Genomic DNA, 18497 nt, shown 5'->3' with positions numbered 1-18497 from the left:
CAGCTAAGCCCTGGAATTTATGGGCAATCTGATTTGATGATTTTCTTGTGTCTGTAGGAAACTTTTTTTTTTTTAAGGAAATGAATTAAAACACTCATATTTGCTCCTGGATTTCTAAACCTTTATTTTACACTCAGAATTTGAACCAAAGATACCCGAGACCATGTGTGACATTGTAGCTGCGTTGAAAACAAGCACCCGTGCACACACCTTACTGTGTGCTGGTCTTTCGTTAAGGAATCTCGCTTAGTCTGTGCCAAAATTGCTCACTGTTCTTGGCTGGTTTTTCAAGAGTGAAGTCTCTTCATCTATTTTGAAGGAAGATATCAATTCTGTGTAGTAGGTAGCATCCTGTTGAAGGTAGTTTTGCAGAAAACTTTTTTAGACTGTGTCTCTTGGACCAGGAAAGGTGGCTGCTGCCATTGTCCTGGCGTGTGACAGTAGGCAACCAGACTGGAGGTGTTGAGCGTGCAAGCTCTCCTATCCCGAATCTTTCTTCTTCCTGCTGTTAGAACTCAAGCTGAGGAGGCAATGAGTCAGGCCTTCTTCAGACCTCTTGCAGGTCTGTGCCTCTCCAGCAGAGGGTCGACATAAAAGACCTGAATGATTTGCTGGATGGCAGTCGTTAAGGGTCGCTTGCTTGTTTTTGCAATCTGGAGTTTTTATTTTGATAAAAATTACCCGAAAATTAAATAGACCCTGGAAAATATAGAAACAAATGAAAAACACTGATGTGGCAAAATGTGTCTTTAAAACAGTCATCCTTTCCTTTTCCTTTTTACTTGACCTCTTCCACCCTTTGCGGGGGTAAACCAAGCAAATCTTCCACTGAGAGTCAAATAAGTAAAAAGCAACTGGTATATTTTACATATACATATTATATATTGTTTTATATATAATATATACTTATATATTATATATTTTGTATATTTTAATATATACAATAAAGTGATTATATATGTATAAATATAATAAATATATATAACTTTGGTTTATTGTTTTATATATGTAAAACAAACACATATACAAACAGAATACACAATACACATATATATATATTTATTACACACACATACATAGTTTTATTTTGTTTTTCTGTGGTTAAATATAATAGGTGATCTGTCCGTTTTTTTCAAGGAGACATCCCTCCTGGAGCAGTCTGTCCTCCAATTTGAACAGTCATCTAGAGAATTCCCTTCTCTTCTGTGTTGGATCCTCTATTTCTTGCATTCCTTGTCTTCCTTTTTCTTGGTTTACTTCATCTTTTGGGAAGACAACATTCTCTGGTAGCTTCCTGAGAAAAGCTAGGTGAGAAGTAAAGATTTTGAGATCTTTTCTATCTTTCCACTTGATCCTCTTGTTTTTAGCATGGTGCCTAACTTCTGAACATGGCTATATGAATGATCACATCTTTTTTTTTTTTAAATCTTTTTTAAAAATAAATTTATTTATTTATTTTTGGCTGCATTGGGTCTTTGTTGTTGCACACAGGCTTTCTCTAGTTGCGGTGAGAGGGGGCTACTCTTTGTTGTGGTGCACAGGCTTCTCATTGCGGTGGCTTCTCTTGTTGTGGAGCACGAGCTCTAGGCATGCGGGCTTCAGTAGTTGTGGCACGCAGGCTCAGTAGTTGTGGCTCACAGGCTCTAGAGCGCAGGCTCAGTAGTTGTGGCACATAGGCTTAGTTGCTCCGCAGCATGTGGGATCTTCCCAGACCAGGGATCGAACCTGTGTACCCTGCATTGGCAGGCGGATTCTTAACCACTGTGCCAGGAGGGAAGTCCTCATCCCATCATTAAAAGTAAGGTATATTTCTGTTTTTCTCCCCTCTTTGATTACATGTGACCCTCAGGGCACTCCTTTGTTATCTGTAAACTATTGATTAAACAGTATGACCAATCCCTTCCCCACCTTAATTTTATCAGTAAAGATTTTGCTTCCCTTTTTGTCTTATACTCAGGCATCTCCTTATTTATCCTAGGTTTATATCTTCTCTGTCTCTTTCTCCCTAGGAAACTGAAAGTTGATCTCTAGGGAGTATGTGTGTGTGTGTGTTTAATCTCAGGTGTACAGAATTATATAATCATAATTTTTGGTTCAAGACACACTCATTTGTTCATGTGTAACCCACTATTATTTATTTATTTGGTTACTTATTTAGTAATATTAAAAATAGTGTAGGGCTTCCCTGGTGGCGCAGTGGTTGAGAATCTGCCTGCCAATGCAGGGGACACGGGTTCGAGCCCTGGTCTGGGAAGATCCCACATGCCACGGAGCAACTAGGCCCGTGAGCCACAACTACTGAGCCTGCGCGTCTGGAGCTTGTGCTCCTCAACAAGAGAGGCCACGACAGTGAGAGGCCCGCGCACCGCGATGAAGAGTGGCCCCCACTTGCCACAACTTGAGAAAGCCCACGCACAGAAACGAAGACCCAACACAGCCAAAAATAAATAAATAAATAAATAAATAATTAAAAAAAAAAAAAAGGTAGCTGTCCTATTATAAAAAAAAAAAAAAAAATAGTGTAAAATAGAATTTGAAAACCCACCACTTAAACAAAGGTTGATCCTTGGCCGTCACCTACATCTTTCTAAGCATATGGTCTCTCCTCCATAAACCTTCTCCCTGCTTTCCCCACCCAGGTAGTCATTTCCCTTAATCACATGTTCATCACATTATTTTGTTTCTCTGTTTACATAGTTTTATTGTATCTATATGTATGTCTTAAAAGTATGTATATTTTAGTTTTTAGCTTTATGATCTGTTTTTAATTTTATAATTTATATATAATATTTGGGAGCTTCTTATATATTAATCATATATCTAGACACTAGACTAAGGCCTCCTATTATTTCTAATAATTTGAGGAATCTTTTGTTTTCTGTGTAAATTACATCATTCACAAATAAATATTATTTAACTTCCTCCTTGGCAGTCCTCAGGTCTCTAATTTACTTATTTTTTTATTTTATTGCACTTGCTAGGAAATCTAACAGTTTTACATTTATGGATTTTCTAAAATTAAACCATCCTTGCTTACCTGGGACAAACTCAAGTTGGTTGTGGAGTAACATATTTTTTAACTAATATTTTGCGCATCCTTGACCCAACACCTATTTAGAATATCGTCTTTAGGATGTGGTCATGAGTAAAGTGGCCCTGGACTTCCCTTTCATGTAACGTCTTTGTCTGGTTCTGGTATCAGTATTACTCTAACTGGGGAGTTTTACTTCTTTTTCTACTGTCTGGAAGTTTGGTAGGCTACGATCCTTGAAAGTTCGGTAGAACTTGTCTTTTAAAACCATCTGGGGCTTCCCTGGTGGCACAGTGGTTGAGAATCCACCTGCCAATGCAGGAGACATGGGTTCGAGCCCTGGTCTGGGAAGATCCCACATGCCGCGGAGCAACTAAGCCCGTGCACCGCAACTACTGAGCCTGCACTCTAGAGCCTTCAAGCCACAGCTACTGAAGCCCATGGGCCTAGAGCCCATGCTCCACAACAAGAGAAGCCACCACAATGAGAAGCCTGCGCACCCCAACAGAGTAAACTCCGTTCGCCGCAACTAGAGAAAGCCCGCGCACAGCAACAAAGACCCAACACAGCCATAAATAAATAAATACATACATACATACATACATACATACATACATACATACATACATACATACCATCTGGACCTGGTATTTCTCTGTGGGGAGATTTTTTTTTTTTTTTAAGTGTAGGCTTATTTTATTTATTTTTATTTTTGGTTGTGTTGGGTCTTCGTTTCTGTGTGAGGGCTTTCTCTAGTTGCGGCAAGCGGGGGCCACTCTTCATTGTGGTGCGCCTCACTATTGCGGCCTCTCTTGTTGCGGAGCACAGGCTCCAGGCGCGCAGGCTCAGTAATTGTGGCTCACTGCCTTAGTTGCTCCGTGGCATGTGGGATCCTCCCAGACCAGGGCTCGAACCCGTGTCCCCTGCATTGGCAGGCAGATTCTCAACCACTGCGCCACCAGCGAAGCCCTGTGGGAAGATTTTAATCATACTCTTTTATTTTGAAGAGAGAAATTACCTGAGTGCAACGTTAGAGTGTAGGAGAAAGGAAGAAAAGATAGAAATGGAAGAAAGCAGCTGTCTGTTAAATAATGTATAAAGGATTTTATTTACTATATCCATTATCTCATTTAATCCTCAAAATGCCCTTTCAGAAGGTCTATCAGTGCTATGAGTCAAGGTCCAGTCAGGGAAAGAGAAACTGCATTAGGTATTATAAACAAAAGGCATTCAATTGTGAGAATTGGTTACTTGGGTGTTAGCAGAATAAAAGAACAAAATAGACATGCTGAGGTAATCCAAGGTTAATATCTGCAGGAAGCAGCTACCACCCCTAGGGAAGAGGTAGTATTCCCAGAACCTACAAGCTTGGAGAGGGCCCAAGGTGCTTGGAGAGGGGCTGGTGCTTGGACCTCTGGGAGTAAGCTTTGAGTAGCTGGTGCTCAGATCCCTGAGGAGGAGGCCTGGCCTGACAGGTGATTGATAGGCCCAGGCTGGTAGCCCAGAGGATGAGTGAGCATGGCAGGGCTGGTACTCTGACAGCCAAGGGGCCACAACCCACTGCTCCTGGTCCTTCTACGGGAACGCATCACGGCTATTCCTTGGAATGCTGAAAGATGCTAGAGACTGGAATTAACTCTCTTTTCCTGTGGAGCAATGCTGATAATAGCTGGAAAATAAGAAGAAAATCCCTTTCTCTCTTTCTCTCTTTTTTTTTTTAAAACCCTTCTGCCTTCCTATTGGCGAAATCAAACAAGTTTGCATGGTGTTAAGCCCTGTTGTCATAGAGCAGAGCATAAAAGGATGGGCTTGGAGCTGAGAGACAAGAGCTAAAAACCTAGAACAGTGAATACCATACATATTTACAAAGAGAAAAGTGAAGCTTAGCAAGTTTAAGTTATTCGGTGAAGATCTGGAATTTTTTTTTTTTTTTAATTTTTAAATTTATTTATGGCTGTGTTGGGTCTTTGTTTCTGTGCGAGGGCTTTCTCTAGTTGTGGCAAGCGGGGGCCACTCTTCATCGCGGTGCGCGGGCCTCTCACTATCATCGCCTCTCTTGTTGCGGAGCACAGGCTCCAGACGCGCAGGCTCAGTAATTGTGGCTCACGGGCCCAGTTGCTCCGCGGCATGTGGGATCCTCCCGGACCAGGGCCCGAACCCGTGTCCCCTGCATTGGCAGGCGGATTCCCAACCACTGCGCCACCAGGGAAGCCCGAAGATCTGGAATTTAAAGCAGGCCTGTGCTGTTTCCACCACTGTCTAATCTAAAACACCATTGATTGTTAGAGGCACCATTATTGAATGTACCACTGAGAAAAAACATTCTGCCAATTAAATAAAGCACACCATCAGTTGTAAGATACATACCAGTTTCAGAGATTCTAAAAAACTAAAAAAAAAAAAATGTTATCTTAAGGTCAATGAAATATGGTTTATAAATAAATTGCCTTGTAATGCCTTGTAAATAAATTGTTTTTGGAGTTGTTGATTTTGAAACGTCTATGGAATATCCAAGTAAAACATTTAGTAGGCAGTTAAAAATGTGGAGTTACAGCTCGTAAGAAAAATGGAGGTTAGAGATACAGAGGTGAAGCTCATCTGTGTGTCAGAATCATAATACAGAAACAGGTTTGCTAACTGTTGTGGGTGGTTTTTTTAAGTTTTAACAGTCACTCTGAGTCTATTATTTATACCATCTCATTTTAGTGTGTTCTTTGCCTATCTCTTTATGATGGCATCTGTTGGTAAACCTTAATATTGTCTTTTATTATTCAGGAACACTTTTTTTTTTTCTTAAATTTCCACAAGCAAAGATCATTTTCTTTTCTCTCTTCTATATAAAAACTATGTGGTCTGCCACCATGCAGTCTTCACAAGGGTGCAATTGGAAGTGCTCTTATAAGTCCGATAGTGAAAAGCAGGTCTCCAGGGGAGATAGATGATGTGAAGAAATCTTATCTGTAGACTTTCATGATTTCTCTATTTTTTCAGGTCCAGCATGTCTGGTTTGCACCTAGTAAAGCAAGGTCGAGACCGAAAGAAAATAGACTCACAGCGAGATTTCACTGTAGCTTCTCCAGCAGAATTCGTTACTCGTTTTGGTGGGAATAAAGTGATTGAGAAGGTAAGTTATAACCTGCTAAATTATTTTTTCAAAAGTACATGAGATTTAATGCCTAGATTTGTTGTCTAGATTTGCTCAAAACCGATATTTAAGTTGAATTTCTGAGACTGCAGAATTATCCTTTCTGCCTCCCTAGCATCCTATTAAATAATTTCACTATTTTCTGTAATATGTATTTACCACTGACAATTTAGTCATAACTAAGTAAGAAGATGAGGCAGCGCCCATAAAGTGCTTTTAGAAAGATCTTGCGGTTTTTATGGGGTTGAGTTGCACTGATCTGAGAGGTTATGAGAAATTGATTAGCTTGTGGGGTGGTGGTGAGGAGGTAACATGTCATAACATTGGGTTTAGAGCTAAGGGAGTGGAGAGAGTTTCAGAACAAAAGGCTTCAACAAGTTTGATACAGTGTAACCTACTGGGTTCCTCTAGGAATTTGAGATGTTTAGAGGGAATATACCACATGAAATACTTAAAGAGATTACAGGTGTTTTGAAATGTTGTGAGTTACTCTGTGTCACTTTTATCTAAACCATATTGGAGCTGAGAGGATGACTTGGTTGAAATAGCTTGCAGTGATTAAAAGATTCAGGGATGGGGACCTATAGTCTCTGTCCTAAAAGTGTTGCTTTAGTGGTACACTCCTGTTAGTCTTCCAATGAGGAGAGATTACGTGTCTCCCAACCTATGTTATCCTCAGGGTGATGATTGCAAGACAGGCAACGAGGTGAAAGGTTTGTTTAACAGAGAAGTCTCAGGATCATTGATCCTTCTACTCTTTTTCTTGTGACCGTTCTTTCTGGGCCAGTCTGTACAATTCTAAGGCATTTGGATTCAGCATTCTGGAGAGAGGTGGTGGTTAGTGTAGGCGTTCTTATACATGTTCAGGACTCTGTGCCTTGTTTCACTACAACAGAGAATAGTGCGTGACACTACACTGTTGAATCTTCCCCCAGCCTTATTTATATCCATCTTCCCCCTGACGTTTGTTTCTTCTATTCCCTAAGAGTAGGTATGGTAGAATAATTCACAAACTCATAAGATTTGAGTAACTGATTTTTCCCTTCAAGAAATGAAGTTAGAAAGGAGTAAGTTTTAGCTGGCACATATTGAAGTATTTGCTTAGCTAACATCTTAAAATATCCCTTGATCATGTGGGAGTTGGTTCCTAACTGCCTAGACCAACAATACAAATGCCTAATTGAAACTCTGGCTTTTCAGAGGAAGATCTACAAAAGTGATTTCATCTCTTTTCCTCTGTCTTTGCCTGTCTTTTCTACTTCTCTCCAATTCCCATGTTCCCACTGTCCCAGGTTCTCATTGCCAACAATGGCATTGCAGCAGTGAAATGTATGCGGTCTATCCGCCGGTGGTCTTATGAGATGTTTCGAAACGAACGTGCAATCCGATTTGTTGTCATGGTCACACCTGAAGACCTGAAAGCCAATGCAGGTAAGTTATGAACATTAAGAAAGCATCATCCTCAAGCATAAAACATTGAATGGCACAGCCTTTAAGGAGAAGAATGTTAACTCAGGGGGATTCCCAAACCCAAGGATTTCTCTTTTAAAAAGTGTCAATAGTAGGTGTAGACAAGGATTGTATTACATTTAACCTCAACGTAGACACCTGTGTTCTAAGTAAAAATAGGTAGAAATTTAACCAAAGTGTTGATATGGGTTTTCAGTGTTATTTGCTAAGCCACATTCTTTAGCATGTGTCAGTAGAAACGTTTGGAAGGAAATGCTATTTCCCTTATGAGTTACATTGAATTTTAGAGAATTTTAAGGTTAAGATTGTTTTTTCCCTCCTCCTGGGAGGGGGAGACCTCTTGGGACCCAAATAGGTTCCACTCTGTAGGCTCTTTGGCATATTCTCTCTGCTTAGATGGTTTTCCATCTGAGAGAGGTAGATAAGGACTATTGGTGTAGCTGAGAGGTTGTGGCTAGTCCTTCCTCTTCATACTTTCTATCACTAAAGTATAATCTCTAAGACAGAGTACCCACAGATAACATTAGCTCTTTATTTTTTTTTATTTTTTTAAATAAATTTATTTATTTATTTATCTTTGGCTGCATTGGGTCTTCGTTGCTGCATGCGGGCTTTCTCTAGTTGCAGCGAGCAGGGGCTACTCTTCACTGCGGTGCGCGGGCTTCTCATTGTGGTGGCTTCCCTTGTTGTGGAGCACAGGCTCTAGGCGTGTGGGCTTCAGTAGTTGTGGCACGTGGGCTCAGTAGTTGTGGCTCACAGGCTCTAGAGCGCAGGCTCAGTAGTCGTGGCACATGGGCTTATTTGCTCCATGGCATGTGGGATCTTCCCGGCCCAGGGCTCGAACCTGTGTCCCCCGCATTGGCAGGCGGATTCTTAACCACTGCACCACCAGGGAAGTCCAACATTAGCTCTTTAAAGAGCTGTCTTTTTAAAGCTGTTTTGGTCTTTATATGTACTCTCTATATTGAGACAATGATATTAAGACTATTCCTAAGTAGTAAGGGTTATTATATTATCTTTAGAAATGAAGAAGGCACCAATTTATTGGAAAATAGATGTTATTATATGAAATCATTTAGATTGACCCTTCAACACCTCTCAGCTGCAGTTTCGTATATGTGAAAGGAAAATCATGTCTATTTTACTGGATAGTTGTAAAGATGAAATTGTGTATAATAAATATAAAGTACCTTGCATGATTTCTTTTTCCTTGTTTCTTCTTGGTGCTCCTATTAATTCATTTATTCATTCACTCAATGAACATGGAGACCCACAGTTTAATAAGATATGATCTTGCTCTAGGAAACAAATAATTTCAATACAGTGAGGTAAGTGCTATAATAGAAATATGCACAGGGTACATGGAACACAGAGATGAGACATCGTAGCTCTGGCCCCTGCTCTTGGGTTAAGGGTTAAGAGGGGTTAACTGGGTTAAGAGAGCTTTCCAAAATGGTTTTCATCTAGCCAAGAATGAGTAAGAGTTAGTGAAGCAACTAGGGGAAAGACAAAGGTATTACAGGCAGAAAGAACATATATGCAAATGTTTGAAGGTGTGACACAGTGGTTTTTGGAAACTGCAAGTGGCTTGTTAAAGTACAAGACATGATCTAGTATTTGTCAAGGATGGTCTTGTTTTTCATGTTAGCACCATCAACAAAAGCAAAATAATAGATAATATAGTAATAAGAGCAAGGTGGGGTTTTTTTTGGTGGGGAGACAGATTAGGTTTGGAGTACATGTGATACAAGCAGATTCTAGAAATCCTACAAAAAATTGAATATATCCTTCTAGAACTTAGAAATAATGAGAACTAGAGATTAAGAGTGTACATTATTGGCAAATATGTGATAGTTAACACTACCTCCTGAAAGATCAGATAGAAAATGAAGAGAAGAGGGTTAAGGATGAAATTTTATAGAAGGCTAAAATTTAGGGATAGACTCAGGAAGATAGGCCCATAAACAGTGTGGAGAAGAAATGGTCAGAGAAATAGAAGAAACAGAAGAGAAAAGCAATGAGAAAAGAGAATTTCAATAAGGAAGGCTCAAGGTGTCAGTAGTCCAATAAAATAGGAATCAAAATCTGTCTAGCAATTAGGGAATCACTGGTAACCTTTGCAGGAAAAGTTTCAGTGGAACAATGTGAGTATGCAGACTAATATAGGAAGATAAGGAATGAATGGGATGGGACATGGAGACAGCCAATGTGGACAAGTTTTTTGAGAATTTTGGATGAGAAGGGAAAAAGAAAAGGCAGTAACTAAGGAGAAATTTGGGGTCAAGAGAGAATTTTTGTTTTTCAGAATGGAAGAGACTTAGGAATGTTTCTGAGAGGAAGGAGCCAAGGGCAGGGGTGGGGGCCGGGGGGTAGCAGTACACAAGAGAGCTAGAGGAGATGGAAGGAGATGGGATCATGAGCACCAGTGGACAAAAGTACTCATATCTTTTGATTAAGAAATTCTATTTCCTGGTATTTATTCTGAGGAACAAAAATCAGTAATGGGGCAAAAACGTTCATACAGGGATATTCATTGCAGTGTTATTTAAAATAACAAGAAACCAGGAATAACTTAAGTGTCCGCCATTAGTGATTAGTTATGTAAAATCTGTTACACCAATTCTATGAAATACCATGCACCCATTAAAAAATATTTTGTGGGGAGGAGCTTCAAGATGGCGGAAGAGTAAGATGTGGAGATCACCTTCCTCCCCACAAATACATCAGAAATACATCTACACGTGGAACAACCCCTATGGAACACCTACTGAATGCTGGCAGAAGACCTCAGACCTCCCAAAAGGCAAGGAACTCCCCACGTACCTGGGTAGGGCAAAAGAAAAAAGAAAAAACAGAGACAAAAGAATAAGGACGGGACCTGCACCAGTGGGAGGGAGCTGTGAAGGAGGAAAGGCTTCCACACACTAGGAAGCCCCTTTGCGGGCAGAGACTGCGGTGGCGGAGGGGGAAACTTCGGAGCCATGGAGGAGAGCGCAGCAACAGGGGTGCAGAGGGCAAAGCGGAGAGATTCCCGCACAGAGGCTCGGTGCCGACCAGCACTCACCAGCCCGAGAGGCTTGTCTGCTCACCCGCCGGGGCGGGCGGGGGCTGGGAGCTGAGGCTCCGGCTTTGGAAGTCAGACCCCAGGGAGAGGACTGGGGTTGGCTGCGTGAACACAGCCTGAAGGGGGCTAGTGCGCCACAGCTAGCCGGGAGGGAGTCCAGGAAAAGGTCTGGAACTGCTGAAGAGGCAAAAGACTTTTTCTTGCCTCTTTGTTTCCTGGTGCCCGAGGAGAGGGGATTAAGAGCACCACTTAAAGGAGCTTCAGAGATGGGCGCGAGCCGCGGCTATCAGCACGGACCCCAGAGACGGGCATGAGACGCTAAGGCTGCTGCTGCCACCACCAAGAAGCCTGTGTGTGAGCACAGGTCACTCTCCACACTTCCCCTCCTGGGAGCCTGTGCAGCCCGCCACTGGCAGGGTCCCATGATCCAGGGACAACTTCCCCAGGAGAACACACGGCGCACCTCAGGCTGGTGCAACGTTACGCCGGCCTCTATGATCATCTCTATAGATGCAGAAAAAGCTTTCAACAAAATTCAACACCGATTTGTGATAAAAACTCTCCAGAAAGTAGGCATAGAGGGAACTAACCTCAGCATAATAAAGGCCATATATGACAAACCCACAGCCAACATCATTCTCAATGGTGACAAACTGAAACTGTATCCACTAAGATCAGGAAAAAGACAAGGTTGACCACTCTCACCACTATTATTCAACATAGTTTTGGAAGTTTTAGCCACAGCAATCAGAGAAGAAAAAGAAATAAAAGGAATCCAAATCAGAAAAGAAGAAGTAAAGCTGTCACTGTTTGCAGATGACATTATACTATACATAGAGAATCCTAAAGACTCTACCAGAAAACTACTAGAGCTAATCAATGAATCTGGTAAAATAGCAGGATGCAAAATTAATGCACAGAAATCTCTTGCATTCCTATACACTAATGATGAAAAATGGGAAAGAGAAATTAAGGAAACACTGCCATTTACCATTGCAAGAAAAAGAATAAAATACCTAGGAATAAACCTACCTAGGGAGACAAAAGACCTGTACGCAGAAAACTATAAGACACTTATGAAAAAATTAAAGATGATACAAACAGATGGAGAGATATACCATGTTCTTGGATTGGAAGAATCAACATTGTGAAAATGACTATACTACCCAAAGCAATCTACAGATTCAATTCAATCCCTATCAAACTACCACTGGCATTTTTCACAGAACTAGAACAAAATATTTCACAATTTGTATGGAAACACAAAAGACCCCAAATAGCCAAAGCAATTTTGAGAAAGAAAAAGGGAGCTGGAGGAATCAGGCTCCCTGACTTCAGACTATACTACAAAGCTACAGTAATCAAGACAGTATGGTACTGGCACAAAAACAAATATAGATCAATGGAACAGGATAGAAAGCCCAGAGATAAACCCATGCACATATGGTCACCTTATCTTTGATAAAGGAGGCAAGAATATACAGTGGAGAAAAGACAGACTCTTTAATAAGTGGTGCCGGGAAAACTGGACAGCTACATGTAAAAAAATAAAATTAGAACACTCCCTAACACCATACACAAAAATAAACTCAAAATGGATTAAAGACCTAAATGTAAGGCCAGACACGATCAAACTCTTAGAGGAAAACATAGGCAGAACAGTCTATGACATAAATCACAGCAAGATCCTTTTTGACCCAACTCCTAGAGAAATGGAAATAAAAACAAAAATAAACAAATGGGACCTAATGAAACTTAAAAGCTTTTGCACAGCAAAGGAAACCATAAACAAGACGAAAAGACAACCCTCAGAATGGGAGAAAATATTTGCAAATGAAGCAAGTGACAAAGGATTAATCTCCAAAATTTACAAGCAGCTCATACAGCTCAATATCAGAAAAACAAACAACCCTATCCAAAAATGGGCAGAAGACCTAAATAGACATTTCTCCAAAGAAGATATACAGATTACCAACAAACACATGAAAGAATGCTCAACATCATTAATCATTAGAGAAATGCAAATCAAAACTATAATGAGATATCATCTCACACCGGTCAGAATGGCTGTCATCAAAAAATGTACAAAAATAAATGCTGGAGAGGGTGTGGAGAAAAGGGAACCCTCTTGCACTGTTGGTGGGAATGTAAATTGAGACAGCCACTATGGAGAACAGTATGGAGGTTCCTTAAAAAACTAAAAATAGAACTATCATATGACCCAGCAACCCCACTACTGGGCATATACTCTGAGAAAACCATAATTCAAAAAGAGTCATGTACCAAAATGTTCATTGAAGCTCTATTTACAATAGGCAGAACATGGAAGCAACCTAAGTGTCCATCAACAGATGAATGGATAAAGAAGATGTGGCACATATATACAATGGAATATTACTCAGCCATAAAAAGAAACGAAATTGAGTTATTTGTAGTGAGGTGGATGGACCTAGAGTCTGTCATACAGAGTGAAGTAAGTCACAAAGAGAAAAACAAAAACCGTATGCTAACACATATATATGGAATCTAAAAAAAAAAAAAAAAAAAAAAAATGGTCGTGAAGAACCTATGGGCAAGACAGGAATAAAGACGCAGACCTACTAGAGAATGGACTTGAGGATACTAGGAGGGGTAGGGTAAGCTGGGACAAAGTGAGAGAGTGGCATGGACATATATATACTACCAAACTTAAAATAGGTAGTTAGTGGGAAGCAGCCGCATAGCACAAGGAAATCAGCTCTGTGCTTTGTGACCACCTAGAGGGTTGGGATAGGGAGGGTGGGAGGGAGGGAGATGCAAGAGGGAAGAGATATGGGGACATATGTATATGTATAACTGATTCACTTTTTTATAAAGCAGAAACTAACACACCATTGTAAAGCAATTATACTCTAATAAAGATGTTAAAAAAAATAAAAACAAAAAAATTTTTCGGGATAACATTTATTGGTCTGAGAATATATTCTGACAAATTGTTACACTGTTTATCTATTACTGTGTAACACTATTACCACAAATTTAACAACTTAAAACAATGGACATCTATTACCTCAGTTTCTGTAGCTGGGTCTTCTGCTTCAGGTTATCACAAGGCTGCCATCAGCATTCAGCTGGGGCTGCAGTCTCATCTGAGGCTTGACTTGGGATGGATCTGCTTTCAAACTAACATGGTTGTTAGCAGCATTCAGTTTTCTGTTTGGACTGAGGACCTGATTGTGTTGCTGGTTGTTGGCTAGAGACTGCTCTTGGCTCCTTGTCACGTGGGCCACCCCAAAATGACTGCCTGCTTCCTCAAAGCCAGCAAGGGAAAGTCTCCCAGTAAGATCGGCTACATGCTTATGCACTGTTAGTTTGGAAGTGACATCTCCTCATCCTTGCCATATTCTCTTGGCTAAAAGCAAGTCATAGATTGTGCCCACACCCAAGGAGAGGGGATAACTTAAGATATGAATACCTGGAGACTTGGGATCATGGGTCTGTCCATCACAATTGCTTAGAAAAAAGTTGGCTGTAAGGAGACTGATAGCATGATATAATAGTAGAAAGAAAGTACATTGTGTATAGTCAGAGAAAAAAAAAATGTGTAATGACATATACCAAAACAGCAATCTGGTTACCTCTGTGGGTGGTAGTTAAAGACAAGCGATAACCTAGAAAAACATGTTAACAGCAGAGTTTCTACCTATAATATGAGCACAAGACACCCTTCAAAAGAAAATGAACAGAGAACATGAATAGATAGTCCATAAAAGAAGAATTAAAAAGGAACAATAAACACATGAAAAGAGATTCAATTCCAATGATAATCAAAGAAATGCTAACCAAAACAATAATAGATAGGGATTTTAAAAAATTTATAGGACTGGCAAAATTTCAAATTGATAATACCCAATATAGGTGAGAGTATAGGCAATTTGGCACCCCCATTGCAAGTGAGGGTCTAAAGTGGTTCAGTTAGTATGGGAAGATATCCACAATATATTAAATTGGTTAGCAGTTTATGGTTTCTAGTATATCAAAGCATGAACTGACTATCTCTGAGTTGTGGGACAATGGGTGATTTTGACTTTTAAAAAACAGCACATCCTGATATATTTTCTAAATTTTTAAATAATCAGCACGCTTTCCCTCATAATCAGAGAGAATGATATACCTGTTTTTATTTTGAACAAACTGTTAGGGCCTCATATCTTACTCTGAGTGGAATTTTTAAAGAAGGACTTAAAACCTTTAAAAATTAAGAGCACGAGATAAGAAACATAATAAATATGGTGGAGATGGACCTTGAGAAAGTTATTTAACTGCCCCAAGCCATAATTCCCTGTAAACTGGGTGCTAATAATACATGTTATATATAAGATTATTGAGGATGAAATGAAATAATATATATAAAGCGCTTAGTACAGTCCCTGCACATTGTAGCTGCTCTGCCACAATTACTGCCAGAAAAGGAAGAGAGAAACATCAGGTGACAGATTTGAAAGGGGATACTGAGCCAAAAAAAAAAAAAAAGTAAGGAGGGAAAGAAGTTATCTTTTTAAAGTATCTTTCCATCCAGATAAACGTTTTTCAAGCACTTGATAGACTCCTATAACTAACCTTTCCTGTTTAGCCAGTCTACGGACCCTCCAGACTCTACCCTGTTTCCCCATTCTGTCCCAGCTTTACACCAGGAAAAGGGCTTTCCCAGAATATAGTGCAAGTTAAAGATAAAAGGTGTCACTGAGCTTTTTCTCAGAATAGAATAATGGGCCCCTTAAATGACAGATACATCATCCTTGATATAGGGATCATAAAGACCCTTTGAAAAGGTCACACGGTGAAAAGTTTGAGACCTGCTGTTTTAGTGTAAGAGCTCCTAACTATGAGATTACCACTGTTAGTACTGTGGCTTAACAAAGAGCCTCCAAATAAATGGTTCTGGGAATTACCCCATTAATACAGTTTGTCCTGTGGTTACGTATGATGGTACCTGTCCTTTACACAGTTTTTGCTCTGCTGTTACATTTCTGAAAATAAAGCATGTGTTCTCTGTTAATTTGCTTGTGTTTTCAGAATACATTAAGATGGCAGATCACTATGTGCCAGTGCCAGGAGGACCAAACAACAACAACTATGCAAATGTGGAATTAATTCTTGATATTGCTAAAAGGATTCCAGTACAAGTAAGAGATGCCAGCGTCTCCTCGAAATCCAAATTGAGCCTTTTTAAAAAAAAAATTTTTATGGGAGTATAGTTGATTTGCAATGTTGTATTAGTTTCTGCTGTACAGCAAAGTGAATCAGTTATACATATACATCTATCCACTCTTTTTTAGAGTCTTTTCCCACATAGGCCATTACAGGGTATTGAGAAGAGTTTCCTTTGCCAAATTCAGCCATTTTACAGTTGGGCACAAGGGGATAGCCAGTCCAGTGAAGAACTTTTAATTTTATATGAAGCATCTTTGTTGAACGTTGGTAAAAGCCTTTATATGGGATATAACAGACAGGGAAAGGAAAGATGGAAAGAATGGAATGAGCCAACATAAAGTAAACGTAATCCAAACAAGAGGTTTGTAAGGGTCTTTCAGAGATTATTCTATCCATTTCACCTTCAAACCTCCTAGTAAGTAAAAGTTGCCTGTTTCCAATGGAATACTCGTAGTCCAGAATATGGTAGTGTAGAAGGAGGTTGTTTCTTCCCTATCACATTGTGTTGAGGAGTTTAGGGTAAGTGTCTTAAAGCCCAAAGAGAAAAAAACTTGGGATTTGTATGGCAGTATAACCACTAGATATGAAGGTGGAGTTGGGTGGCCAAAGTAATTCAATCTGTGGAAGAAAACCAACATTTCTAGAAGAGGCTCTATAGAGTCTAGTTGAAAGGCTATGAACTGAGTTTCCTAAAGAGCAACAATACTAGCTGGATCTTAATATCAGTTTCAACCTGTTTTTGACCTCTTCAGAGGTTTTACCACAACGGACTGCTTATTGTTGTTCTGTGAAAAGTTTGCCAAGAATCAGGCATAGAAGCTGAATTAGGCATTAGGCTGCCATGGAGCTATTGTACCTCATGGAGCAGGGCCAGTCTTGGTAGAAAGTAATACAGTTTATCATGTTCTTTTTAATATGAATTTTAAGAATGAATTATATTGTGTTCCCTTGTAGGCAGTTTGGGCTGGCTGGGGTCATGCTTCTGAGAATCCCAAGCTCCCAGAACTTCTTTTGAAAAATGGCATCGCCTTCATGGGTAAGCCTTTCTGATATTCTGTTCGTGTCTTTCTGTTTCTCTCTGTCATTTTGGCCCATATTCTCCTCTATATTCTACTTTTCTTCTGTTTAACATGCACTGGGCTCTTATTTTTTCATCAGTCAGCAGCTCTCAGAGTAACCCTTTTCTTCATTTCTTTTTCTTTTTCTTTTTTTTTTTAATCCTTCATCATTTCTTACATCCTGCATCTTGATTGTGTTTTTTGTCCCTGGATTCTTTTCTATGAGATATGGAGGAGGCTCTGATTTCCAGAACACTGGCCTTTAAAAACTTTGCCGTTAACGTTAAGAAAACATGTGGAGAAAGGACCTATTTTTATATAGAAAAGATAATTGAATACTTAGGATACGCTGGCAGTGTGCCCTGAATCATTTCCTTCACATTTAAGCATATAGATTATATTCCTATAAGTGAGAGCTGTTTCTTCTGACTTTTCTGCTATCCTATACAGAGAGAAAATTTGAGGTTATATGGCTCAAAGTGTTTCTGCCTCTATCTCTGCAATGATGATTATGCTTTGTAAAGCCTATTAAAGATAAATGTTCCTTTTGGGTTTCCCTAAGACCAAGGAGAGTATAATATTTTAAACTTGAACACCAAAACTTTATTGTCCTTACTTCAGGATATTGGTTAAAAAAAAAAAAAGAAAGACTTTGTTAATATGGTAAAGTTGGATCATGACAGATGATAAAATCAGGGTTACATTTGTCAGGAATTTAATTCAGCATATATTTATATATATTGAATTCTCCCTGTATGCAAAAATTTACCACATTAGGTTCTATGAAGGGTACAAAGATGAGCCAAAACATAGTAGTCCCCATAATCAAGTTTCTGATGTTGATGATATGTGCTGTAGGGGATACAAGACAAATACAAAAATAATTATATGGAAGACAAAATACATGTGACAGAAACGAGGCCAAAATGTTACAGTCAGGGTTCTTTCCTTGTTTTGTTTTCAGGTCCTCCAAGCCAGGCCATGTGGGCTTTGGGGGATAAGATTGCATCTTCCATAGTGGCTCAAACTGCAGGTATCCCAACTCTTCCATGGAGTGGCAGTGGTAAGAAATTATTTCTTGTTTGTATCTTAAAGTGTAGAAAAGCTCAGTAGAATATTTGGGACTGTGGCCTTGGGGCTTAAGCCTGCTTTAAAATGCGTTGGATATTTGACAGAAATAGAATACACATTAATTAATGGTATCTTGTATCTTCTGGCTTAATTGTTGTACCTGTGATTTTATCATGTCTTAAGAATGTAAATTTTGTACCAGGTATGTAGATGCTAAATTGTAATGTAAATGATCTTGGGACTTAATTTGGAGAAACTCTGAGAAAACTCATCTGGTTCTGTGGATTCAGATCTACTCTGGGTAGGCTAGAATCTTCCTCAGAGATGGACTTCTTAGGTGGACTAGGCCTTTGAACCTGCCTGGGAGGTAACTGGAATCACTAAGAAAAAGCTAAAACCCACCTACTCAGATGTTTGCCTGCCAGTATTTTCTTTTTTCTTTCTTTCTTTCTTCCTTCCTTCCTT

At 39.7% G+C, this 18497-nt stretch overlaps 1 protein-coding gene across 2 annotated transcripts in view; it reads left to right on the top strand.

Annotated features, from left to right (window-relative positions):
- Positions 1-18497, top strand: part of ACACA (acetyl-CoA carboxylase alpha) — a 268738-nt gene that overhangs the window by 80387 nt on the left and 169854 nt on the right. For both annotated transcript variants that reach the window (XM_036835516.1, XM_036835517.1), the window contains exons 4-8: positions 6023-6155; positions 7469-7607; positions 15766-15875; positions 16858-16939; positions 17926-18024. In XM_036835516.1, coding sequence (XP_036691411.1) covers positions 6023-6155; positions 7469-7607; positions 15766-15875; positions 16858-16939; positions 17926-18024 — 563 coding nt within the window. The remainder of the gene's footprint in view (positions 1-6022; positions 6156-7468; positions 7608-15765; positions 15876-16857; positions 16940-17925; positions 18025-18497) is intronic.

This window comes from Balaenoptera musculus, chromosome 20 (genome assembly GCF_009873245.2).
Source record: "Balaenoptera musculus isolate JJ_BM4_2016_0621 chromosome 20, mBalMus1.pri.v3, whole genome shotgun sequence".
Taxonomy (NCBI): domain Eukaryota; kingdom Metazoa; phylum Chordata; class Mammalia; order Artiodactyla; family Balaenopteridae; genus Balaenoptera; species Balaenoptera musculus.
Note: the sequence above shows the minus strand (reverse complement) of the source record. Positions and strands in the feature narration are given on the sequence as shown.